Below are 26493 nucleotides of genomic sequence, written 5' to 3'. Positions count from 1 at the left end.
CTACAGTGTCCGTCTATGAGAGTATAGCTCCTCTACTTCTACAGTATCCGTCTGTGAGAGTACAGCTCCTCTACTGCTACAGTATCTGTCTGTGAGAGTATAGCTCCTCTACTGCTACAGTGTCCGTCTGTGAGAGTATAGCTCCTCTACTGCTACAGTATCCGTCTGTGAGAGTATAGCTCCTCTACTGCTACAGTATCTGTCTGTGAGAATATAGCTCCTCTACTGCTACAGTATCCGTCTGTGAGAGTATAGCTCCTCTACTGCTACAGTATCCGTCTGTGAGAGTATAGCTCCTCTACTGCTACAGTATCTGTCTGTGAGAGTATAGCTCCTCTACTGCTACAGTATCTGTCTGTGAGAGTATAGCTCCTCTACTGCTACAGTATCTGTCTGTGAGAGTATAGCTCCTCTACTGCTACAGTATCTGTATGTGAGAGTATAGCTCCTCTACTGCTACAGTATCCGTCTGTGAGAGTATAGCTCCTCTACTGCTACAGTATCCGTCTGTGAGAGTATAGCTCCTCTACTGCTACAGTATCCGTCTGTGAGAGTATAGCTCCTCTACTGCTAATGTATCCGTCTGTGAGGGTATAGCTCCTCTACTGCTACAGTATCTGTCTGTGAGGGTATAGCTCCTCTACTGCTACAGTATCTGTCTGTGAGAATATAGCTCCTCTACTGCTACAGTATCTGTCTGTGAGAGTATAGCTCTTCTACTGCTACAGTATCCGTCTGTGAGAGTATAGCTCCTCTACTGCTACAGTATCTGTCTGTGAGAGTATAGCTCTTGTACTGCTTATGTATCTGTCTGTGAGAGTATAGCTCCTCTACTGCTACAGTATCTGTCTGTGAGAGTATAGCTCCTCTACTGCTACAGTATCTGTCTGTGAGAATATAGCTCCTCTACTGCTACAGTATCTGTCTGTGAGAGTATAGCTCTTCTACTGCTACAGTATCCGTCTGTGAGAGTATAGCTCCGCTACTGCTACAGTATCTGTCTGTGAGAGTATAGCTCCTCTACTGCTACAGTATCCGTCTGTGAGAGTATAGCTCCTCTACTGCTACTGTATCCGTCTGTGAGAGTATAGCTCCTCTACTGCTACAGTGTCAGTCTGTGAGAGTATTACTCCTCTACTGCTACAGTATCCGTCTGTGAGAGTATATCTCCTCTACTGCTAATGTATCCGTCTGTGAGGGTATAGCTCCTCTACTGCTACAGTATCCGTCTGTGAGAGTATAGCTCCTCTACTGCTACAGTATCTGTCTGTGAGAGTATAGCTCTTCTACTGCTACAGTATCCGTCTGTGAGAGTACAGCTCCTCTACTGCTACAGTATCTGTCTGTGAGAGTATAGCTCTTGTACTGCTACTGTATCTGTCTGTGAGAGTATAGCTCCTCTACTGCTACAGTATCTGTCTGTGAGAGTATAGCTCCTCTACTGCTACAGTATCCGTCTGTGAGAGTATAGCTCCTCTACTGCTACAGTGTCCGTCTGTGAGCGTATAGCTCCTCTACTGCTACAGTGTCCCTCTGTGAGAGTATAGCTCCTCTACTGCTACAGTGTCCGTCTGTGAGAGTATAGCTCCTCTACTGCTACAGTATCCGTCTGAGAGTATAGCTCCTCTACTGCTACAGTAACCGTCTGTGAGAGTATTACTCCTCTACTGCTACAGTATCCGTCTGTGAGAGTATAGCTCCTCTACTGCTACAGTATCCGTCTGTGAGGGTATAGCTCCTCTACTGCTACAGTATCCGTCTGTGAGGGTATAGCTCCTCTACTGCTACAGTATCTGTCTGTGAGAGTATAGCTCCTTTACCGCTACAGTGTCTGTCTGTGAGAGTATAGCTCCTCTACTGCTACAGTATCCGTCTGTGAGAGTATAGCTCCTCTACTGCTACAGTAACCGTCTGTGAGAGTATTACTCCTCTACTGCTACAGTATCCGTCTGTGAGAGTATAGCTCCTCTACTGCTAATGTATCCGTCTGTGAGGGTATAGCTCCTCTACTGCTACAGTATCCGTCTGTGAGGGTATAGCTCCTCTACTGCTACAGTATCTGTCTGTGAGAGTATAGCTCCTTTACCGCTACAGTGTCCGTCTGTGAGAGTATAGCTCCTCTACTGCTACAGTATCCGTCTGTGAGAGTGTAGCTCTTCTACTGCTACAGTATCCGTCTGTGAGAGTATAGCTCCTCTACTGCTACAGTATCTGTCTGTGAGAGTATAGCTCCGCTACTGCTACAGTATCTGTCTGTGAGAGTATAGCTCTTCTACTGCTACAGTATCTGTCTGTGAGAGTATAGCTCCTCTACTGCTACAGTATCTGTCTGTGAGAGTATAGCTCCTCTACTGCTACTGTATCCGTCTGTGAGAGTATAGCTCCTCTACTGCTACAGTGTCCGTCTGTGAGCGTATAGCTCCTCTACTGCTACAGTGTCCCTCTGTGAGAGTATAGCTCCTCTACTGCTACAGTGTCCGTCTGTGAGAGTATAGCTCCTCTACTGCTACAGTATCCGTCTGTGAGAGTATAGCTCCTCTACTGCTACAGTAACCGTCTGTGAGAGTATTACTCCTCTACTGCTACAGTATCCGTCTGTGAGAGTATAGCTCCTCTACTGCTACAGTATCCGTCTGTGAGGGTATAGCTCCTCTACTGCTACAGTATCCGTCTGTGAGGGTATAGCTCCTCTACTGCTACAGTATCTGTCTGTGAGAGTATAGCTCCTTTACCGCTACAGTGTCCGTCTGTGAGAGTATAGCTCCTCTACTGCTACAGTATCCGTCTGTGAGAGTATAGCTCCTCTACTGCTAATGTATCCGTCTGTGAGGGTATAGCTCCTCTACTGCTACAGTATCCGTCTGTGAGAGTACAGCTCCTCTACTGCTACAGTATCTGTCTGTGAGAGTATAGCTCTTGTACTGCTAATGTATCTGTCTGTGAGAGTATAGCTCCTCTACTGCTACAGTATCTGTCTGTGAGAGTATAGCTCCTCTACTGCTACAGTATCTGTCTGTGAGAATATAGCTCCTCTACTGCTACAGTATCTGTCTGTGAGAGTATAGCTCCTCTACTGCTACAGTATCCGTCTGTGAGAGTATAGCTCCTCTACTGCTACAGTATCCGCCTGTGAGAATATAGCTCCTCTACTGCTACAGTATCTGTCTGTGAGAGTATAGCTCCTCTACTGCTACAGTATCCGTCTGTGAGAGTATAGCTCCTCTACTGCTACAGTATCCGTCTGTGATAGTATAGCTCCTCTACTGCTACAGTATCCGTCTGTGAGAGTATAGCTCCTTTACTGCTACAGTATCCGTCTGTGAGAGTATAGCTCCTCTACTGCTACAGTAACCGTCTGTGAGAGTATTGCTCCTCTACTGCTACAGTATCCGTCTGTGAGAGTATAGCTCCTCTACTGCTAATGTATCCGTCTGTGAGAGTATAGCTCCTCTACTGCTACAGTATCCGTCTGTGAGAGTATAGCTCCTCTACTGCTACAGTATCCGTCTGTGAGAGTATAGCTCCTCTACTGCTAATGTATCCGTCTGTGAGGGTATAGCTCCTCTACTGCTACAGTATCTGTCTGTGAGGGTATAGCTCCTCTACTGCTACAGTATCTGTCTGTGAGAGTATAGCTCCTTTACCGCTACAGTGTCCGTCTGTGAGAGTATAGCTCCTCTACTGCTACAGTATCCGTCTGTGAGAGTGTAGCTCTTCTACTGCTACAGTATCTGTCTGTGAGAGTATAGCTCCTCTACTGCTACAGTATCCGTCTGTGATAGTATAGCTCCTCTACTGCTACTGTATCCGTCTGTGATAGTATAGCTCCTTTACTGCTACAGTATCCGCCTGTGAGAATATAGCTCCTCTACTGCTACAGTATCTGTCTGTGAGAGTATAGCTCCTCTACTGCTACAGTATCCGTCTGTGAGAGTATAGCTCCTCTACTGCTACAGTGTCCGTCTGTGAGAGTATAGCTCCTCTACTGCTACAGTATCCGTCTGTGAGAGTATAGCTCCTCTACTGCTACAGTATCTGTCTGTGAGAGTATAGCTCCTCTACTGCTACAGTATCCGTCTGTGAGAGTATAGCTCCTCTACTGCTACAGTGTCCGTCTGTGAGAGTATAGCTCCTCTACTGCTACAGTATCCGTCTGTGAGAGTATAGCTCCTCTACTGCTGCAGTATCCGTCTGTGAGAGTATTACTCCTCTACTGCTACAGTATCCGTCTGTGAGAGTATAGCTCCTCTACTGCTACAGTATCTGTCTGTGAGAGTATAGCTCCTCTACTGCTACAGTATCTGTCTGTGAGAGTATAGCTCCTCTACTGCTACAGTATCCGTCTGTGAGAGTATAGCTCCTCTACTGTTACAGTATCCGTCTGTGAGAGTATAGCTCCTCTACTGCTACAGTATCTGTCTGTGAGAGTATAGCTCCTCTACTGCTACAGTATCTGTCTGTGAGAGTATAGCTCCTCTACTACTACAGTATCTGTCTGTGAGAATATAGCTCCTCAACTGCTACTGTATCCGTCTGTGAGAGTATAGCTCCTCTACTGCTTCAGTATCCGTCTGTGAGAGTATAGCTCCTCTACTGCTACAGTATCCGTCTGTGAGAGTGTAGCTCTTCTACTGCTACAGTATCCGTCTGTGAGAGTATAGCTCCTCTACTGCTACAGTATCTGTCTGTGAGAGTATAGCTCCTCTACTGCTACAGTGTCCGTCTGTGAGAGTATAGCTCCTCTACTGCTACAGTATCCGTCTGTGAGAGTATAGCTCTTCTACTGCTACAGTGTCTGTCTGTGAGAGTATAGCTCCTCTACTGTTAAAGTATCCGTCTGTGAGAGTATAGCTCTTGTACTGCTAATGTATCTGTCTGTGAGAGTATAGCTCTTGTACTGCTAATGTATCTGTCTGTGAGAGTATAGCTCCTCTACTGCTAATGTATCCGTCTGTGAGAGTATAGCTCCTCTACTGCTACAGTAGCCGTCTGTGAGAGTATAGCTCCTCTACTGCTACAGTATCTGTCTGTGAGAGTATAGCTCCTCTACTGCTACAGTATCTGTCTGTGAGAGTATAGCTCCTCTACTGCTACAGTATCCGTCTGTGAGAGTATAGCTCCTCTACTGTTACAGTATCCGTCTGTGAGAGTATAGCTCCTCTACTGCTACAGTATCCGTCTGTGAGAGTACAGCTCCTCTACTGCTACAGTATCTGTCTGTGAGAGTATAGCTCTTGTACTGCTAATGTATCTGTCTGTGAGAGTATAGCTCCTCTACTGCTACAGTATCTGTCTGTGAGAGTATAGCTCCTCTACTGCTACAGTATCCGTCTGTGAGAGTATAGCTCCTCTACTGCTACAGTGTCCGTCTGTGAGCGTATAGCTCCTCTACTGCTACAGTGTCCGTCTGTGAGAGTATAGCTCCTCTACTGCTACAGTATCCGTCTGTGAGAGTATAGCTCCTCTACTGCTACAGTATCTGTCTGTGAGAGTATAGCTCCTCTACTACTACAGTATCTGTCTGTGAGAATATAGCTCCTCAACTGCTACTGTATCCGTCTGTGAGAGTATAGCTCCTCTACTGCTTCAGTATCCGTCTGTGAGAGTATAGCTCCTCTACTGCTACAGTATCCGTCTGTGAGAGTATAGCTCCTCTACTGCTACAGTGTCCGTCTGTGAGCGTATAGCTCCTCTACTGCTACAGTGTCCGTCTGTGAGAGTATAGCTCCTCTACTGCTACAGTGTCCGTCTGTGAGAGTATAGCTCCTCTACTGCTACAGTGTCCGTCTGTGAGAGTATAGCTCCTCTACTGCTACAGTGTCCGTCTGTGAGAGTATAGCTCCTCTACTGCTACAGTGTCCGTCTGTGAGAGTATAGCTCCTCTACTGCTACAGTATCCGTCTGTGAGAGTATAGCTCCACTACTGCTACAGTATCTGTCTGTGAGAGTATAGCTCCTCTTCTGCTACAGTATCTGTCTGTGAGAGTATAGCTCCTCTACTGCTACAGTATCTGTCTGTGAGAATATAGCTCCTCTACTGCTACAGTATCTGTCTGTGAGAGTATAGCTCCTCTACTGCTACAGTATCCGTCTGTGAGAGTATAGCTCCTCTACTGCTACAGTATCCGTCTGTGAGAGTATAGCTCCTCTTCTGCTACAGTATCTGTCTGTGAGAGTATAGCTCCTCTACTGCTACAGTGTCCGTCTATGAGAGTATAGCTCCTCTACTGCTACAGTATCCGTCTGTAAGAGTATAGCTCCTCTACTGTTACAGTATCCGTCTGTGAGAGTATAGCTCCACTACTGCTACAGTATCTGTCTGTGAGAGTATAGCTCCTCTACTGCTACAGTATCTGTATGTGAGAATATAGCTCCTCTACTGCTACAGTATCTGTCTGTGAGAGTATAGCTCCTCTACTGCTACAGTATCCGTTTGTGAGAGTATAGCTCCTCTACTGCTACAGTGTCCGTCTGTGAGCGTATAGCTCCTCTACTGCTACAGTGTCCGTCTGTGAGAGTATAGCTCCTCTACTGCTACAGTGCCCGTCTGTGAGAGTATAGCTCCTCTACTGCTACAGTGTCCGTCTGTGAGAGTATAGCTCCTCTACTGCTACAGTATCCGTCTGTGAGAGTATAGCTCCTCTACTGCTACAGTATCCGTCTGTGAGAGTATAGCTCCTCTACTGCTACAGTATCTGTCTGTGAGAGTATGGCTCCTCTACTGCTACAGTATCCGTCTGTGAGAGTATAGCTCCTCTACTGCTACAGTATCCGTCTGTGAGAGTATAGCTCCTCTACTGCTACAGTATCTGTATGTGAGAGTATAGCTCCTCTACTGCTACAGTATCTGTCTGTGAGAGTATAGCTCCTCTACTGCTACAGTATCTGTCTGTCTGAGAGTATAGCTCCGCTACTGCTACAGTATCTGTCTGTGAGAGTATAGCTCCTCTACTGCTACAGTATCTGTATGTGAGAGTATAGCTCCTCTACTGCTACATTATCTGTCTGTGAGAGTATAGCTCCTCTACTGCTACAGTATCCGTCTGTGAGAGTATAGCTCCTCTACTGCTACAGTATCCGTCTGTGAGAGTATTACTCCTCTACTGCTACTGTATCCGTCTGTGAGAGTATAGCTCCTCTACTGCTAATGTATCCGTCTGTGAGGGTATAGCTCCTCTACTGCTACAGTATCTGTATGTGAGAGTATAGCTCCTCTACTGCTACAGTATCTGTCTGTGAGAGAGTAGCTCCTCTACTGCTACAGTATCTGTCTGTGAGAGTATAGCTCTTCTACTGCTACAGTATCTGTCTGTGAGAGTACAGCTCCTCTACTGCTACAGTATCTGTCTGTGAGAATATAGCTCCTCTACTGCTACATTATCTGTCTGTGAGAGTATAGCTCCTCTACTGCTACTGTATCCGTCTGTGAGAGTATAGCTCCTCTACTGCTACAGTATCTGTCTGTGAGAGTATAGCTCCTCTACTGCTACAGTATCCGTCTGTGAGAGTATAGCTCCTCTACTGCTACAGTATCCGTCTGTGAGAGTATAGCTCCTCTACTGCTACAGTATCCGTCTGTGAGAGTATAGCTCCTCTACTGCTACAGTATCCGTCTGTGATAGTATAGCTCCTTTACTGCTACAGTATCCGTCTAAGAGTATATTTTGTCTGCTGCTCTATACTCAGTATAGTATATATTGCTTTGGATTATTGTTTCACAGCTGTGTGGTGTTTAATGAATGGCAGGGCAGTATAGCTGGATTGTGTTCAGCTGTTTAGTATCCACCTGCTTCCCATATGCAAATGTTTTCCATTACTACGATTTACTTAGTCTAACCTGCAGCGCAGTAATAGAAAGTGCATTGTGGTTGGGTTCTGCGGTGGTTTAGTGCCGATTTATTTCTTCTAAGCAGTTGTTTTTAACTCCAGCCCTTACGAGCCCCTAACCGGACATGTTTAAGGGTTACTTTAATCATGCACAATGAGTTTGTATGTGACCTGTTGTTGGTATTAGGGAATTGGACTTGAAAACCCCTTACTTTGAGCAATGGTGGTAAGTTGCCCTGGTTACGTCATATTTCATTTAACCCTGTCCGTTTGAAAATACTATGTTGTTTATATAGTGCCTGGTGCTGTATATAGTACCACCTACCTCCGGGTTCATTGTGTGGGCGTGAGGATAGCGCAGAACGTGGGGTGACTGAGACTTTATTACATAACGCACCAGGCACGATCTAAACCACAAATTGCCTCCAAACTAACAGCGTCTCTCTCAGGTGCGACGTTTATACAGTGATCGTAATGGCGGGGTTACGCTCCAGTGGGGACGGCTGCGATCCCTCAGCTCACGGATAGGCGTTGGGTTGTTGCTGTGTACATACATGTGGAGGTCTCTCTGGCTGCGTGGGGGTTTCTTACATGGTCTCTTGTTGTTTCAGATGAAATGTTCAAGAAGCGGAAGAGCTCTAAGCTGGAGGCCATCGGGATACAGATGAGACAGCGGAAAGGAGCCTTGTCTGTTAACTTTGTAAGTGCGTTGTGTTGGGACAGGGAGCCAGCAGGAAACTTTCTCCTCCTGTCTCCTGGCTGCATTACACGGTCACATAGTAAGCTGTGGATTGCTTGGGGAGCCAATAACTGCACATCCACCCCAGGCACGGAACTAGCACTTACTACAGCTAGGATGTAATTCATTATGAAGTATTCACTCCATAGTCTGTGATACTGGCCAAAATAGCTGCGCTGCAATGCAACTACGAAAACTGTACGCAGGGGCTTGTCAGCTCTTCTGTCCGAGCAATCATGTATAGCCTCACTATACCGCGGTAGCATATAAACCATAATAGTAATTGTAGAAGTGTGGTAGTTATCCCCATGTATGGTAAAGCCTGACCGTGGCTGTCTGTCTGTCTGTCATTCCAGGTTGACCTGTACATCTGCCTGTTCTGTGGGCGCGGAGACTGTGAGGAGAAGCTGTTGCTGTGTGACGGCTGCGATGACAGTTACCACACCTTCTGCCTGATCCCACCTCTCCCAGAGGTGCCTAAGGGGGACTGGCGGTGCCCGAAATGCATTGCAGAGGTAACTAGAAGTGCAGCGCCTGAGAACCCCTCTGTCATGTCTACAGCTGGAAATTGGCTTTTACCCATAGTCCTCTGCTCTCAGCCAAGGCATGTGGTTCAGTGACAATAGGCACAATCTTGTTGATCACAGCTGTTATTAGAGCTGCCATTGTGAGAGGTACTCGTATGTAGTAATGTGAGTTTCTGACAACAGACTGAGTAATTTATTATTATTATTATTATTATTATTAATAATGGCTACGAGAAGCGCTTACTGCATAGAACCAGGTTTGTCGACGCGCTGCTGCAATTATAATTCCAGGAGCATTCCATAATCCAGCATTCTTTCCCCTCGCTCCTGTTAGGAGTGCAGCAAGCCGCGGGAGGCGTTTGGATTTGAGCAGGCCGTGAGGAAATACTCCCTGCAAAGCTTTGGAGAGATGGCGGATAACTTTAAGTCTGATTACTTCAATATGCCCGTGCACGTGAGTTCATACGGCCCTTTAGCATGTGCAGTTTGCCTTTCTGTCTGTCGGTCTCTTTGTTTTTAATGCTGCTGTCCACCCCCCCTCTCCCCCCGTACTTCAGATGGTGCCCACTGAGCTGGTGGAAAAAGAGTTCTGGCGGCTGGTGAGCTCCATTGAAGAGGACGTGATTGTGGAGTATGGGGCGGACATCTCCTCCAGAGACTTCGGAAGCGGTTTCCCGGTGCTCGATGGCCGGAGGAAGCTGACGCCAGATGAAGAGGTGAGAGCGGGAGCAGTGCCTCCTCCCCTGCGCATAGCGGGGTTACAGTCCCTGACGGCAGAGTCCAGTGTATCCGGGGGGGGGGGGGGGGGGGTATATTGGGTGCACAGTCATGCAGAACGCTTTGTCCTAGGAGCATGCAGTGTTTGGTACTGGGAGGTATCTGGGGTCACACGGTACTCATGTCACATGTCTTTCTGCTTACAGGATTACGCTCATTGTGGCTGGAACCTCAATAACATGCCTGTTCTAGAGCAGTCTGTTCTCTCTCACATCAACGTGGACATCTCTGGCATGAAGGTGCCCTGGCTGTACGTGGGCATGTGCTTCTCCTCCTTCTGCTGGCACATAGAGGACCACTGGAGCTACTCCATCAACTACCTGCATTGGTACGTCACTATGGTCCTCATGCCTTGAAGGCGTCATTCATCTTTCCTCACATGCAGCGTTGGGGAATACAGGTGGTATGGACTAAAGCCGTTCCCTGTCTGCCCCTGGCTCCCACTGCTACATCGCTATCCCACCCTCAGCGTCTCTGACAGGAGTGGTGCGAGTAGCCTTTCATGCCGCCCTACAGTAGCGCTAGGGGCATAGACTCCATATATCTGCTGGAAAATCCATAGGTTAGAGAGTTTAGATATAGTACAAAGGCAATGTAGCCTTTCACAACCCCCCTCCGCTGCTGTCGCCTAAAAGCAATAAAGCAAAAGTTTATCCCTTTAAAGAGTCAGAAATCTAATCCCCCCTCATAGTACACTGTATATCTGTATATATTCTATTTTAACTTTATGGATTATTTTTCCCGTCCAGATATGGGGTCGGCAGTTGCAGCTTCTCAGACCTCCTCCTCCTCGTCTAACGTTTCTCCTGTCTCCTATTCAGGGGGGAACCTAAGACGTGGTACGGGGTCCCGTCTCATGCAGCTGAGCAGCTGGAGGACGTCATGAGAGAACTAGCTCCGGAACTGTTTGAGTCTCAGCCTGACCTCTTACACCAGTTGGTGACCATCATGAACCCCAATGTGCTGATGGACCATAGTGTGCCGGTGAGGCTGCTCTGGGGTGCTTGGGGAAGGCACTAACAGACCTGTGACTGACAACGCGGTGGTGTGGGGCATCTTCTGAAGTTCCTCTTAAATAAACCTGTCCCTTTTCTGTCTGCAGCTGTAATACTCTCAGTAACCTCACCATAACCTGGGGTTACACTATTAATCACTGATGTCTGCTCTCCCTCGCAGGTTTACAGGACCAACCAGTGCGCCGGGGAGTTCGTAGTCACCTTCCCTCGGGCGTACCACTCTGGCTTCAACCAAGGATACAACTTTGCGGAGGCTGTAAACTTTTGCACTGCTGACTGGGTAAGTCTGGCTAAATCTTTCTGTAACTGTAAGCTTGGTAGATTTTTGATCGATTTTGTATTTATCACACATTTACTAACAGATGAGTTTTAGGGGTCTGTTTAATGCCTGTCTGCTCCTCTCTGAAGGAGAGGATCCGACAGGTCAGTATTCAATTAGCGGCCAATTCCGTCAGGTTTTGGCCATTTCCGACAATGCTGATCCGACTTTTTTATTTAAGTCGGATCAGCATTGTTGAAAACGGGCCAAAAACCTGTCGGAATTGGCCGCTAATTCAACGAAAGACGTGGATCCGCGGCTAATCCCCCGATTCAATTGTTTTCTGACAAGTCAGAAAAACAGCAACTCCATTGAATAGGTCGAATCCTGAATCGACCAAAAAAAGTTGGAAACTGCTGTCTTTCCGACAGGCATTGAATAGACCCCTAAACATCCTTTTATAACAAAAATTAAAAAATCATTTGTTAATAAATGTGTGATTTAGACCCTGAAACCAAAATCGATCTGAGTGGGTGAGAGACCCACTTGCACCCATGTCAGCTTGTTTCAGTCATTTAGTAGCCAACATTCCGTGTGTTTGGTCTCTCCGTCAGCTTCCTATGGGACGCCAGTGTGTGAATCACTACCGTCGGCTGAGGCGGCACTGCGTGTTCTCCCACGAGGAGCTGATCTTCAAGATGGCGGCTGACCCCGAGTGTCTGGATGTTGGCTTGGCAGCCGCTGTGTGCAAGGAGATGATGGTAATGATAGAGGAGGAGACCAGGCTGCGGGATTCCGTCATCCAGCTGGTGAGCAGGGGCTTTGGTGTGCTTATGTTTCATGTGTTGTGCATGTAGACTTGAGCATGTCTCTTCAGTAAACACGTATGAGAACTGTTGCCGTGTCTCTCAGGGTGTGGAGCAGACAGAAGAGGAGGTCTTCGAGCTTGTCCCGGACGACGAGAGACAGTGTTCCTCTTGCAGAACCACCTGCTTCCTGTCGGCTCTGACCTGCAACTGCAGCTCCGACAGGCTGGTGTGTCTGCATCACCCATCGGAGCTGTGTACATGCCCTATGCAGAGCAAGTGTCTCAGGTAAAATCCAGCGGATTAAAAGGAAAGTCTTGGCTGCCGGGGGAGGAAGTGGTTCATGTGCACATATAATGTGCAGCTTTCTCTTACAGGCAGCTATTTATTGGGCTAAGCCAGTGTAGCTTATACAGTCACCAGTGACATCATGGGAACCCGGCCTGTCCGTTTACAAGGGACCAGTGACATAACTGGGAACGCAGCTCATCCATTCGTTACCAATCCAACTAGTGCTTTTGCAGATTTTTATTTTTCTTCATCCACTAAGGGACACTGGAGTATACACTGGGGTATAGGCGGGTGATGAGTGGAGCATGGCCCTTTAAATTTCTTTAGAATTGTAGTTGGCTTCTCCTACTCTATACCCTCCCAGACTATTTACATAGTAGTTTAAAGCATGGGTCTTCAACCTGCGGCCCTCCAGTTGCTGTGAAACTACACATCCCAGCATGCCCTTCTTCAGTTTTAGCATACTTTAATAGCGAAACCTTGGCAGGGCGTACTGGGATGTGTAGTTCTACAGCAGCTGGAGGGCCACAGGTTGAAGACCCATGGTTTAAAGACTTGTGCATCATAAGCAGATCATTATGTATACATGATATTGGCGTGTACACAACAGAACCAAACACTTTAACGCCAGAGCTACTTCATTCGAGAGATTCTCAGTTAACGTCTATTCTCATAAAATAAAAAGTCTCTGTCCCGCTGCCTTTATCCTATCCCCACACCCACTTAACCTTTTGTTTGCTGCCACTAGGATCCGATATTCACTTGAAGATTTCCCAACCCTGCTGTATGGAGTGAAGTTGCGAGCGCAGTCGTATGATACGTGGGTCAGTCGGGTTACAGAAGCGATGACTGCCAGCCTCAATCACAAAAAAGGTGCGTCTCAGAGAGGAGGTACAGAAGTGAGGTTACAGTGTGAGAGGTGGAGGCATCACATGGTCTGTGTGGGGAACCTGTTACATTTTATAGGAGAAGGTTAAAGGAAATGATATAATACAGAAATCACCCTTACAGGCATACAGAACTTTCTGGTGTTTACTTAGTACTCGAATAAGATAAATATTAGATATTTAAGTACAATATGGGGGATATTTTATTAACTGTGTCAAAGTTGATGTTGAAAAGTTGCTGCTGGTTAAATCTGATGAGTGCAAAGTAAAACTCCGTCCCATATACTTAGGCAGTCGGAGGATTTTGCTAGTCCGCGGAGTATCCGTACTTTGGGGGTCATTCCGAGTTGATCGCTAGCTGCTTTCGTTCGCTGCGCAGCGATCAGGCAAAAAAATCGGCACTTCTGCGCATGCGTACGCAGCGCAATGCACACGCGCCTCGTACTATTACAACGAACTATGTAGTTTCACACAAGGTCTTAGCGAAGCTTTTCAGTCGCACTGCTGGCCGCAGAGTGATTGACATGAAGTGGGCGTTTCTGGGTGTCAACTGACCGTTTTCAGGGAGTGTTCGGAAAAACGTAGGCGTGGCTGGGTGAACGCAGGGCGTGTTCGTGACGTCAAATCCGGAACTGAACAATCTGAAGTGATCGCAAGCGCTGAGTAGGTTTTGAGCTACTCTAAAACTGCACCAAAATATTTTGTAGCCGCTCTGCGATCCTTTCGTTCGCACTTCTGCTAAGCTAAAATACACTCCCAGTGGGAGGCGGCATAGCGTTTGTACGGCTGCTAAAAACTGCTAGCGAGCGATCAACTCGGAATGACCCCCTTTGTTACTACATGGTAATATGGAGTAACTGATTATGCTTTCTGTCCTTGCAGATATCATTGAGCTGAAGGTAATGATGGAAGATGCGGAGGACAGGAAGTTCCCTGAGAACGAATTGTACCGGCGACTCAGGGACGCGGTGAAAGAGGCCGAGACGTGCGCTTCTGTCGCTCAGCTGCTACTCACCAAAAAGCAGAAGCACAAGTGAGATGACATCCCGATTCTGTGCCATGTACAATAACATGCATGGTGGTTAGCATTGCTTCCTCACACTGCTGAGGTCAGGAGTTAGAGTCCCAGCCAGGGTCTTATCTGTGCAGAGTTTTCATGTTTTCACATGTTTTTTGGTTTTTTTCCGGGTCCTCCAGCTTCTTACTATACTCTAGACCAGAGATTTTCAATCTTTTACAACTGGCGGCACACTGAGCATGATTTAAATATTGCCAAGGCACCCTGAAATATAATGGTGATGCATGGTGCAGTTGCGTGTCCTAGGATGTCATGTCGCAGCTTCTCCATAGGTAACGCCTGAGCCACATCTGAGAAAGCCAGAAGAGCCCAACACTTCCTGGGCCCAAAATTAGAACTGGCTCAGCAACCACTAAACCCACCAGTATTGATGTGTGTGTGTGAGTTAGTGAATTTAGACTGTAAGCTCCAATGGGGCAGGACCTGATGTGAATGACAAGTAATATCTGTGCAGCACTGAGTAACTTGGTGGTGTTTTATTAATGGACAGTAATAACAGAAGGGCAGCGGGAAGAGGGCACCACGCAAAAAAGAGCAACTTTGTGGTCAGAAAAGCTGGCGGTTGCTGTCCTATATCAGGAGGACTTGGTTCGGAGGGACCTGCAGCCCAGTAGTTCCACTCCTTATATATAGACCATAGGAGGGGTGGCCAGTTGTCACTGCCCGCTGTAGAAGCATGAACAGACGTAGCTGAGTGTTAGTGGAGACTTTGTTCCTCTAGCAGGGTTTCTGGATAGCCATGTACAGCCCACTAAGGGGGAGAGGGGCTAAGGATCTTATATAATAAAAGACTAATGCTGCTCCTCACCTCTATGGGGGGATTTTTAAGTGTTTTGCGCGCCGGCGGTCACTAGATGGCATCCGACGGAGCAATTCAATTGTTGCTCCGCTTTGGTGCGCACAGTCGCCAGCACGGACTTTACTGTTATGTTGTTCCGTCATTTTGACGGGCCGGTAACTAGTATTTTGTAATTGGGCTGTATTTCTATTTTGCCATTTAATATTGATCCCTTAGGGAGTAGCTCGGCTGTACTAGCTGCTTTCACTTTATATGTGGATCGATAAGCGATATCAAGCTAGAATACTTCCATACAGCTAGAACACTGCATTTACTTATATGCAGAACAGTCGTCAGGCTCTGATTAACGCTTTGACTTGTTTCTCCAGCAAACTGATCCAAGATCCCGGGAAGACTCGTACCAAGCTCACTATGGAGGAGCTGAAAGCCTTCGTGCAGCAGCTGTTCAGCCTCCCGTGCATCATCACACAGGCCCGGCAGGTCAAGGTGAGCGTGGCTTATGCTACGGGGTGCGATATTTATGTATGCCGCACATCCTCTGTGGTTCTTTCTCTGATGGATCAGTGGGATGTAAGTAAATCCCTCTTCACAGTGCTGGGGGGGATATAACAATTATTTGGGGGGGGGGGAGAAAGTATTTTGGTTTCAGTTTATTGCAACAGAAGCCGTGTGTTTGTGGTGCAGAACCTGCTGGATGACGTGGAGGAGTTCCATGAGCGCGCCCAGGAGGCCATGTCCGATGAGGTTCCAGACTCCAGCAAGCTGCAGTCTCTCATCGATCTGGGGTCCAACTTGTATGTGGAGCTCCCGGAGCTGCCGCGCCTGAGGCAAGAGCTGCTGCAGGCGCGCTGGCTGGATGAAGTGCGCCAGACTCTTTCTGACCCGCACAAGGTCACCTTGGACGTGATGAAGAAACTGATCGATTCCGGGGTGGGTCTGGCCCCACACCATGCCGTGGAGAAAGCAATGGCCGAACTCCAGGAGCTGCTGACCGTGTCGGAGAGGTGGGAGGAGAAAGCCAAGGCCTGCCTTCTGGTCAGGTAAGTGACGCCTGGACTGGTTCCGTATCATGGAGTGTGTAAATGTCTCCTATTTGCATCATATATCACAGTAGTGGCAAAACCTAAATACACAAACATATTCTGACCTATGTAGTGTTATTGTATAGTAACTCCCTTCTGTTTACTAACTGAAAACATGCAGAGCAGTCCCATCTTTCACCCCTTCACACATAAATAGTAGCCTATCCACATTCCGGGCCCAATTCAGGTTTGCGCAGAAACTAGCCGCGCCTGCGTTTTTTCAGCCCGCAGATGCGCCCGAGGTGTACAGATCTGCAGGCTATACAGGTTGTTTTCCGTGCGACTTTGATCTCCATGTGCAGCTAAGTGGGTGTAACTAAGTGGCAAAGTGGCGTACACGGGTAGGATGAGTGAGCCATGGGCGTGTACCCGAAATTGCGAGCTACATAAGTATCAGTCCACATCTATTTTCAAGTATGCGATGCGGCAACTCTGCATATACTTTTATATATGTGCTACAAGCAATAATTGGTACGTAACCTCACAATATGACATGTACACTGTGGGCCGGCGTATGTACAGCTCATGTACCTTTATATACCTTTATATAGCCGGCCTTGTGATTGTCACCGCTCTGTCCCTGTCACCAGGCCGCAGCACAGTGTATCCGGCCTGGAAAGCATCCTCGCAGAGGCGAAGAACATCCAGGCTTATCTGCCCAATGTCCTAGCACTGAAGGAGGCTCTGCAAAGAGCAAAGGACTGGACTTCAAAAGTTGAAGCAATTCAGGTAAATACTGCCCTCTAGCTGTGAAAATGCATAACTGTCCAGTGGTAGAACCATTTATCTACTAGTAACATGATACATGATGACCAGTCTGGTCCCAGGTCTCCGAAACCCTGGCCCATACCGCAAAAACCGGTACACACACATGGTAGATGTCAAATTTATAGACTTGATGTATTGATAGTAATCCTGTCTGTGCAGAGTGGCAGTCATTATGCTTACCTGGAATACCTGGAGAGCTTGCTAAGCAAGGGCCGGCCCATTCCTGTACGTCTAGACGCCCTCCCGCAGCTGGAGTCTCAAGTGGCAGCTGCTCGATCCTGGCGAGAGCGCACAGCTAGGACTTTCCTGAAAAAGAACTCCAGCTATACTTTACTGCAGGTGAGAGGGGTGCCCCAGCTATGCTTAACTACAGGTGAGAGGGGTGCCCCAGCTACACATTACTACAGGTGAGAGGGGTGCCCCAGCTACACATTACTACAGGTGATAGAGGTGCCCCAGCTACACATTACTACAGGTGAGAGGAGTGCCCCAGCTACACATTACTACAGGTGAGAGAGGTGCCCCAGCTACACCTTACTACAGGTGAGAGAGGTGCCCCAGCTACACCTTACTACAGGTGAGAGAGGTGCCCCAGCTACACATTACTACAGGTGAGAGAGGTGCCCCAGCTACACATTACTACAGGTGAGAGAAGTGCCCCAGCTACACCTTACTACAGGTGAGAGTGGTGCCCCAGCTACACCTTACTACAGGTGAGAGGGGTGCCCCAGCTACACATTACTACAGGTGAGAGGAGTGCCCCAGCTACACATTACTACAGGTGAGAGTGGTGCCCCAGCTACACATTACTACAGGTGAGAGTGGTGCCCCAGCTACACATTACTACAGGTGAGAGAGGTGCCCCAGCTACACATTACTACAGGTGAGAGGGGTGACCCAGCTACACATTACTACAGGTGAGAGAGGTGCCCCAGCTACACATTACTACAGGTGAGAGAGGTGCCCCAGCTACACATTACTACAGGTGAGAGAGGTGCCCCAGCTACACATTACTACAGGTGAGAGAAGTGCCCCAGCTACACCTTACTACAGGTGAGAGTGGTGCCCCAGCTACACCTTACTACAGGTGAGAGGGGTGCCCCAGCTACACATTACTACAGGTGATAGAGGTGCCCCAGCTACACATTACTACAGGTGAGAGAGGTGCCCCAGCTACACCTTACTACAGGTGAGAGAGGTGCCCCAGCTACACCTTACTACAGGTGAGAGTGGTGCCCCAGCTACACATTACTACAGGTGATAGAGGTGCCTCAGCTACACATTACTACAGGTGATAGAGGTGCCCCAGCTACACATTACTACAGGTGATAGAGGTGCCCCAGCTACACATTACTACAGGTGATAGAGGTGCCTCAGCTACACATTACTACAGGCGAGAGTGGTGCCCCAGCTACACATTACTACAGGTGAGAGGGGTGCCCCAGCTACACATTACTACAGGTGATACACTTGCCTTAGACCAGCTTCCCCGTTGACTTTCTCTGGTGTCTTACATAGGTGCTGAGCCCGCGTAGTGATATCGGCATTTACGGAAGCGGACGGAGTAAGCGGAGGAAAGTGAAAGAGCTGATGGAGGAGAAGGACTTGGATCTGGATTCCATGAGTGAACTAGAAGAGCCTCTGGAGGAGCCGCGGGACACTGCCTCTGTGGTAATTGCTTCTGGATGCAGAATAGTCACCATGACTGTGCCGTAGGGTCCGACGCATCAATCAATGTAAAGAACGTTCTAGAAGCCTTCTCTGCTGCTGATGGCTTATTGTCTTAGTATCTTGGGTAAAGACACTGGGGTGTTAAAGGGATAGTCCACTGTTCTGGTATATCAGCAAATGCAGTGGACCAGTGATGGACTTTGGGAGCTGCATCGGGCAGACCTCTACCTTCAAAAGGGCCGCACATTAGTCTCAGTCTCAGTACGAATGTAAATGAGTACATGTAATTAATGAGAGAGGCTCCTCTCTGTAATAACATATCAGCAGGTTCGTTAAGCGTTGCAAACCATAACAAATGTGATCAAAAGCAGGACGAGCTGGGGGGCTGCAAGTGAAGAGTTGGAGGGCCACCTACAGCCCCGGGACCCCTGTTGCCCATCACTGCAGTAGACCATAAGGTTCTAATTTGCAAATCAAGCTCCTACCTGTCTAATACTGTTACTTATGTGCATTCTCTAGGCCTGATGTTACCAGCAGGTGGCGTCGGAGATATAACCACACCTTTACACCATAGACCTCCTCCCCATAGACTCTCGGAATTTGTCAGCTCAGGACATTTGTTAGGTGCACTCTGCCAGAGATTGTATCGAACCAGCAGTTAGATGGGTCTGGAGCTCTGTTTGCATAATAGCCCCTTCTAGGATTTGTTGCATTTATCTAAGGGAAAAAATAACCCGCAGAAGTAGATCATTGCAGTAAGGGAGCGTGATCTTTCCGTGCATCCAGTGTGATAGGGAAACAAACATCCTTTATAATCCGCTGTGTTTAATGACATTCTTTAGTAGCATTTCGTCCAATGATAATTGCAGCACCTGCTGTGTTGTCTGTGCAGAACATCAATGGCTCGAATGTCACGATTGGTGTGCAGTGTTTTATAGTCCCTTCCTCCGGTGTCACTGTGGGTTTCTGCTCCGGGTTCCCTGTGATATAAAAAGCGTCTTTGTCCCAATAGGCTCAAAGCACTTTATATGTGCGTAGGAGGCCGTCTTACATGCGCGCAGTCACTGTTCTACTTCAATCGCGTCCGTTCCTGTCCCAGCTTTGCTAATAGCCCCTCCAGACAGATAGGCCCTCGGTGGGAATCAAACCCAAGACCGCCGTCATTTGAGACAGTAATGCTGACCACCATGCCACCATGAGAATAATATGGTTATATAAGAAGATTACAAAGTACATATTCCATCACTAAAGTTTGAATCTTCACTAGATAACCCAATTAGTCAACACCCGCTTTAATTTACAATACATATGAAGTATGACCCGTCCGCGTTGGATATCTGGTTAAACCATTACAAGCGGTCATTACCCACCTATTTATATGGTCAGACGTGGCATAATGTGTTACTGCAGTGGCGCACCGCTCAGTGTTTGTGGTTAGGTGGTATATATATATGTATATATATGTGTATATGTGTGTGTGTGTATGTGTATATATATATATATATATATAACCGGTCTAGTTTGGTAGACGACCTATATCCTGCTCTGTGGTAATTCCTCTCCTCTGTGTAGGTTGCCGTATTTAAGGAACTGGAGCACAAAGAGGTGGATTCCATGCGTTCCTTGCGAGCCTCTAACCTGGCCAAGATGACAATGGTGGATCGCATCGAGGAAGTGCGGTTCTGCATCTGCCGCAAAGCCGCCAGCGGCTTCATGTTACAATGCGAACTGTGCAAGGACTGGTTCCACAGCACCTGCGTCCCCCTCCCCAAAACCAGCTCGCAGAAAAAAGGCAGCAGCTGGCAGTCAAAGGACGTGAAGTTCCTGTGCACGCAGTGCATGCGTTCCCGCAGGCCAAGACTGGAGACTATCCTCTCGCTGCTCGTGTCGCTGCAGAAGCTGCCGGTGCGGCTGCCGGAGGGGGAAGCGCTGCAGTGTCTGACGGAACGCGCCATGAGTTGGCAGGACCGAGCTCGGCAAGCGCTGGCCACGGAGGAACTGTCTTGTGCGCTGGCCAAGCTTTCGGTGCTGAGTCAGCGGATGGTGGAGCAGGCGGCCAGGGAGAAGACGGAGAAAATCATCAGCGCGGAACTGCAGAAAGCCGCCGCTAACCCGGACCTACAGGTGAGCAGTGAGAGCAGAGGTATCGTCACAGGTATTGGCTTTTTTAATCTGTAAACCAGCCGTCTACTCAGTGATGTGTTGTACAGTTGTACTTTGCTGTTGTCCGCTTTGTATAACTGATGTAGAGGTGTCTGTCCTGCTACAGTTCTGCAGTAAGGAGGGGGACTCGGATGGTGGGGCGGGGGTTCCACCCTGAGGATGCCAGTGATATAAAGACAATCTGACCCATCCTCTCTATGAAGCCTTCTCCCGGACAGTGGGATCAGTATAACTGATGTAGAGGTGTCTGTTCTGCTACAGTTCTGCAGTAAGGAGGGGGACTCGGATGGTGGGGCGGGGGTTCCACCCTGAGGGATGCCAGTGATATAAAGACAGTCTGACCCATCCTCTCTATGAAGCCTGCTCCTGGACAGTGGGATCAGTATAACTGATGTAGAGGTGTCTGTCCTGCTGCAGTAAGGAGGGGGACTCGGATGGTGGGGCGGGGGTTCCACCCTGAGGGATGCCAGTGATATAAAGACAATCTGACCCATCCTCTCTCTATGAAGCCTGCTCCCGGACAGTGGGATCAGTATAACTGATGTAGAGGTGTCTGTCCTGCTGCAGTAAGGAGGGGGACTCGGATGGTGGGGCGGGGGTTCCACCCTGAGGGATGCCAGTGATATAAAGACAATCTGACCCATCCTCTCTCTATGAAGCCTGCTCCCGGACAGTGGGATCAGTATAACTGATGTAGAGGTGTCTGTCCTGCTGCAGTAAGGAGGGGGACTCGGATGGTGGGGCGGGGGTTCCACCCTGAGGGATGCCAGTGATATAAAGACAATCTGACCCATCCTCTCTCTATGAAGCCTGCTCCCGGACAGTGGGATCAGTATAACTGATGTAGAGGTGTCTGTCCTGCTGCAGTAAGGAGGGGGACTCGGATGGTGGGGCGGGGGTTCCACCCTGAGGGATGCCAGTGATATAAAGACAATCTGACCCATCCTCTCTCTATGAAGCCTGCTCCCGGACAGTGGGATCAGTATAACTGATGTAGAGGTGTCTGTCCTGCTACAGTTCTGCAGTAAGGAGGGGGGACTCGGATGGTGGGGCGGGGGTTCCACCCTGAGGGATGCCAGTGATATAAAGACAGTCTGACCCATCCTCTCTCGATAAAGCCTGCTCCCGGACAGTGGGATCAGTATAACTGATGTAGAGGTGTCTGTCCTGCTACAGTTCTGCAGTAAGGAGGGGGGACTCGGATGGTGGGGCGGGGGTTCCACCCTGAGGGATGCCAGTGATATAAAGACAGTCTGACCCATCCTCTCTCGATAAAGCCTGCTCCCGGACAGTGGGATCAGTATAACTGATGTAGAGGTGTCTGTCCTGCTACAGTTCTGCAGTAAGGAGGGGGGACTCGGATGGTGGGGCGGGGGTTCCACCCTGAGGGATGCCAGTGATATAAAGACAGTCTGACCCATCCTCTCTATGAAGCCTGCTCCTGGACAGTGGGATCAGTATAACTGATGTAGAGGTGTCTGTCCTGCTGCAGTAAGGAGGGGGACTCGGATGGTGGGGCGGGGGTTCCACCCTGAGGGATGCCAGTGATATAAAGACAATCTGACCCATCCTCTCTCTATGAAGCCTGCTCCCGGACAGTGGGATCAGTATAACTGATGTAGAGGTGTCTGTCCTGCTACAGTTCTGCAGTAAGGAGGGGGGACTCGGATGGTGGGGCGGGGGTTCCACCCTGAGGGATGCCAGTGATATAAAGACAGTCTGACCCATCCTCTCTCGATAAAGCCTGCTCCCGGACAGTGGGATCAGTATAACTGATGTAGAGGTGTCTGTCCTGCTACAGTTCTGCAGTAAGGAGGGGGGACTCGGATGGTGGGGCGGGGGTTCCACCCTGAGGGATGCCAGTGATATAAAGACAGTCTGACCCATCCTCTCTCGATAAAGCCTGCTCCCGGACAGTGGGATCAGTATAACTGATGTAGAGGTGTCTGTCCTGCTACAGTTCTGCAGTAAGGAGGGGGGACTCGGATGGTGGGGCGGGGGTTCCACCCTGAGGGATGCCAGTGATATAAAGACAATCTGACCCATCCTCTCTCTATGAAGCCTGCTCCCGGACAGTGGGATCAGTATAACTGATGTAGAGGTGTCTGTCCTGCTGCAGTAAGGAGGGGGACTCGGATGGTGGGGCGGGGGTTCCACCCTGAGGGATGCCAGTGATATAAAGACAGTCTGACCCATCCTCTCTATTAAGCCTGCTCCTGGACAGTGGGATCAGTATAACTGATGTAGAGGTGTCTGTTCTGCTACAGTTCTGCAGTAAGGAGGGGGGACTCGGATGGTGGGGCGGGGGTTCCACCCTGAGGGATGCCAGTGATATAAAGACAGTCTGACCCATCCTCTCTCTGAAGCCTGCTCCCGGACAGTGGGATCAGTATAACTGATGTAGAGGTGTCTGTCCTGCTACAGTTCTGCAGTAAGGAGGGGGACTCGGATGGTGGGGCGGGGGTTCCACCCTGAGGGATGCCAGTGATATAAAGACAATCTGACCCATCCTCTCTATGAAGCCTGCTCCCGGACAGTGGGATCAGTATAACTGATGTAGAGGTGTCTGTCCTGCTGCAGTAAGGAGGGGGACTCGGATGGTGGGGCGGGGGTTCCACCCTGAGGGATGCCAGTGATATAAAAACAATCTGACCCATCCTCTCTCTATGAAGCCTGCTCCTGGACAGTGGGATCAGGGCACATTGCCTTTACCTTTCCTTATTGCATTTAGTATGTCTTCATGGCGCCTTCATGTCTTGGCCAAGGGGGAAAGTTGTTGCTGTCCATTTAATTTTCAGGAAATTACTCTGAGCCCCCACTGCGGTACCCACAGCTGCCAGGGGGTGAGGAGGAGAGTGCCTGTGGCTGTGAGGGCTACAGCTTTCCATTCCCAGTCACTGCAGTCATTTGGGCCGTGTAAGGGCCAATAATTGGCGTTCACAGGAGTGTGTTCCCCAGAGAGAGGTCAGCGGCCGCCATTGCCAATAAGGGCGAACATTTATAAGAAGCAAGTGTTCCTAGAGACCTCTGCACCTATGGGACGTTTCCTGATGGAACCACATGACTGAGCAACCAATCAGTGCTGTCAAGCTTCATCACATTTTGCCTGGAGACCATTAACACTTGCCTGCCAGTCTCTAGGGCTGGCCCTTCCTGCTTCACATGGCTGCTGTTGGCAGGGAACATCATCTCTAGGTTACCTTTCTGTGGATCAATAATCATCAAAGTGGGGGGAAAAGCACTGTCTTATCTCCGAATAGACCATAGAGTTCTTCCTGGCCATCGGCGGGGTAAGCAGTGCCGTGGTCATTCCTGTATGGCCTAGATGGTCATGTGAAACACAGTGCAGTCCATGACCAACGCCAAGTCCTCCTGACAGCCAGATGAGCCCCCCGGGGTCATGCGCTGCGTCTGCCCCCTGGGATTTCCTTATCTGATATCCTATCAGAGCCTTTTCCAAACTCCATAGAGACCCCTCCTCTATTCCCTCAGTGTATTATGGATTTATACTGATTTCTGTAATGTAAATGTATCGGCTGACGAGTTACTACCATCATGTATATGGAGAGAGCAAATTAATCTCTAATAATAGAACGTTTGGCTTTAATTAGCCGGGCAGCCCCCGTCATGTGAGTCAAGCACTTGAGGACAGATGTACTAAGCCTTGGTGAGAGATAAAGTACCAGCCAATCAGCTCCTAGCTGTCATGTTACAGGCTGCGTTTGGAAAATGACAGTTAAGAGCTGATTTGTTGGTACTTTATGGGGTGTATTCAATTGAAGTCGAAAACTGCAATCTGTCGAAAAGACGGCAGCTTTCGACTTTTTAAGGTCGAATCCTGATTCGACCTATTCAATATTTCCCTAAATTTTTCGACAAGTCGGTGAATTCGACTTGTCGAAAAAGCACGTGGATTGGCGGAATAGCTGCCGATCCACGTGCTTGTGTCGAAAACGGGTTTTGGCCCCCTTTTCGACCATCTCAGTCCGACATCAAAATGATGTCGGTCTGAGATGCGGACCCAGAGGAGGCGAGGGGGAGGGGGAGCCGCAGGGAGACGGGGGCGGGGGAGACGGCGGGCATACAGGGAGATCAGCGCTACAGTAACGCTGCAGATGGATGTCACTCAGCCGCCCGACCTCACGGCAGCTTCCACTCTGCTCCAGCACACTGCTGGAGCCGGGTAGAAGCTGCCGTGAGGTCGGGCGGCTGAGTGACATCCTGCTGCAGCGCTACTGTAGCGCAGATCTCCCCTGTATGCCCGCCGGTCTCCCCGCGGCTGGCCCCCCTTCTCCTCCTCTGCGTCCCATCTAAATTCGACTTGAAAAAGTTGAATTAAGATGGGATTGAATAGGGGTTGTCGGATCCATTCCAACAAATACATGTCGGAATGGATCCGACTTTAATTGAATATACCCCTATCTCTCTTTCCAGGGTTTGGTACATCTGCCCCTTGGTGAAATAACGTCATGGTCCCTGGTGCTGGGAAGTCACACACTCACATATGTGACCGTGTGGCTGATACAGCAGAATGTCTGTGTCCAGCTCACACGTGGCTCATGCCAGGGCGGTCACCACACGTTACCTGTGGGGATGTGATGAGGGGCTTTCTCGGAAATGTAGCTTAGAACCCATTTTATTCATTGTTATTATGGAAAAGTATAACACTTAGTTCCTCATTACTTGTCCCGTTCAGTTCTTTACGCCTGCTCGTATCTTGGCATTCCAGGGTCACCTGCCCACCTTCCAGCAGGGCTCCTTCAACCGCGGGATGTCCAGTGTAGCGTCTTCTCCGCAGCCCCCCTTGGACTACGATGACGAGGAGACGGACTCGGACGAGGACATCAGGGAGACCTACGGTTATGATGTGAAGGTAGCACGAGGCTTTACGTGGTCTGGAAGGCGTGTGACATCAGCGTCTCCCTCTGTGAACCATTTATTTTGATGAATACGTGTTTCAGTGACCGCTGATGTTTTGGGGGGAGAGTGGGGGGTAATTAATAGTGCGTGCTATGTCCAGTGGAATATTTATAAATAATATAGTGTTACCAGTGCAGTTATTAGCAGGCTGTGGGCTCTGTTCAGCACGATATTTATACTGCGTGCCCACTATGTATAGAGGGATATGTATATAGAATGTGTGCAATGTTCCACACGCCTTATTATGGTAGTGTCACTGACTGATGGAGTAAATGGATCTCCCGGGACTGATACTAGCCTTGTGGCATGTGTAGATTGTTGCTCTGGTTACTGTGCAGTGCTGCTGTAACCCAGAGCAACTGAAAGCAATGCTTTATTGCTATGGCTTACATAGTACATTGTGTCTGTGCTGCAGATTTCATTACACCCTCCAGTCACCTGTTACAGGTAGATTCAGTTTGCGGCAAGGTTCTGTACTATCCTGGCTCGCTAATACAGAGAGGGTTCCCTGGCAGGACTGAGGGTTTCTCCCAGTATAACACCATCTATGCGCAGTCCCACGTTGCACCAGGTTCTGACGGAACTTCACTCTTAATTAAATATCTCTATAAACTTACACCTCTGGGGGGGGGGGGGAAGATCTGACCACTTGGTTTTATATCGGTGAAGATCTATATTTATCTTTTAATTTGGTCGCTACTTGGCTGTGGTCAGCATGAAGAATGGTTCTCATCACAGAGTCTCTTATGGGCAGAGGGGGATTGTAGCATCTGAGTAATGGGGGGGCTGGAGATTGTTGTATGTGAGTGATGGGGGGGGGGGGGAGATTGCTGTATGCGAGTGATGGGGGGGGAGATTGCTCTATGTGAGTGTGTGGGGGGGG

General features: G+C 48.8%; 1 protein-coding gene across 2 annotated transcripts in view; it reads left to right on the top strand.

Annotated features, from left to right (window-relative positions):
- The window catches only part of KDM5A (lysine demethylase 5A), a 116862-nt gene that overhangs the window by 75913 nt on the left and 14456 nt on the right, over window positions 1–26493 (top strand). For both annotated transcript variants that reach the window (XM_063929213.1, XM_063929212.1), the window contains exons 7-24: window positions 8439–8527; window positions 8923–9081; window positions 9428–9547; window positions 9651–9809; window positions 10017–10198; window positions 10692–10854; window positions 11047–11166; window positions 11760–11954; window positions 12058–12239; window positions 12991–13115; window positions 14012–14162; window positions 15375–15492; window positions 15691–16046; window positions 16679–16817; window positions 17016–17195; window positions 18375–18527; window positions 20100–20651; window positions 25420–25563. In XM_063929213.1, the coding sequence (XP_063785283.1) occupies window positions 8439–8527; window positions 8923–9081; window positions 9428–9547; window positions 9651–9809; window positions 10017–10198; window positions 10692–10854; window positions 11047–11166; window positions 11760–11954; window positions 12058–12239; window positions 12991–13115; window positions 14012–14162; window positions 15375–15492; window positions 15691–16046; window positions 16679–16817; window positions 17016–17195; window positions 18375–18527; window positions 20100–20651; window positions 25420–25563 (3287 nt within the window). The remainder of the gene's footprint in view (window positions 1–8438; window positions 8528–8922; window positions 9082–9427; window positions 9548–9650; window positions 9810–10016; window positions 10199–10691; window positions 10855–11046; window positions 11167–11759; window positions 11955–12057; window positions 12240–12990; window positions 13116–14011; window positions 14163–15374; window positions 15493–15690; window positions 16047–16678; window positions 16818–17015; window positions 17196–18374; window positions 18528–20099; window positions 20652–25419; window positions 25564–26493) is intronic.

The sequence above is a fragment of the Pseudophryne corroboree genome, chromosome 6 (genome assembly GCF_028390025.1).
Source record: "Pseudophryne corroboree isolate aPseCor3 chromosome 6, aPseCor3.hap2, whole genome shotgun sequence".
NCBI classification, from domain to species: Eukaryota; Metazoa; Chordata; class Amphibia; order Anura; family Myobatrachidae; genus Pseudophryne; species Pseudophryne corroboree.
The sequence above is the reverse complement of the archived record's forward strand: the minus strand, read 5'-3'. Positions and strand labels throughout refer to the sequence as shown.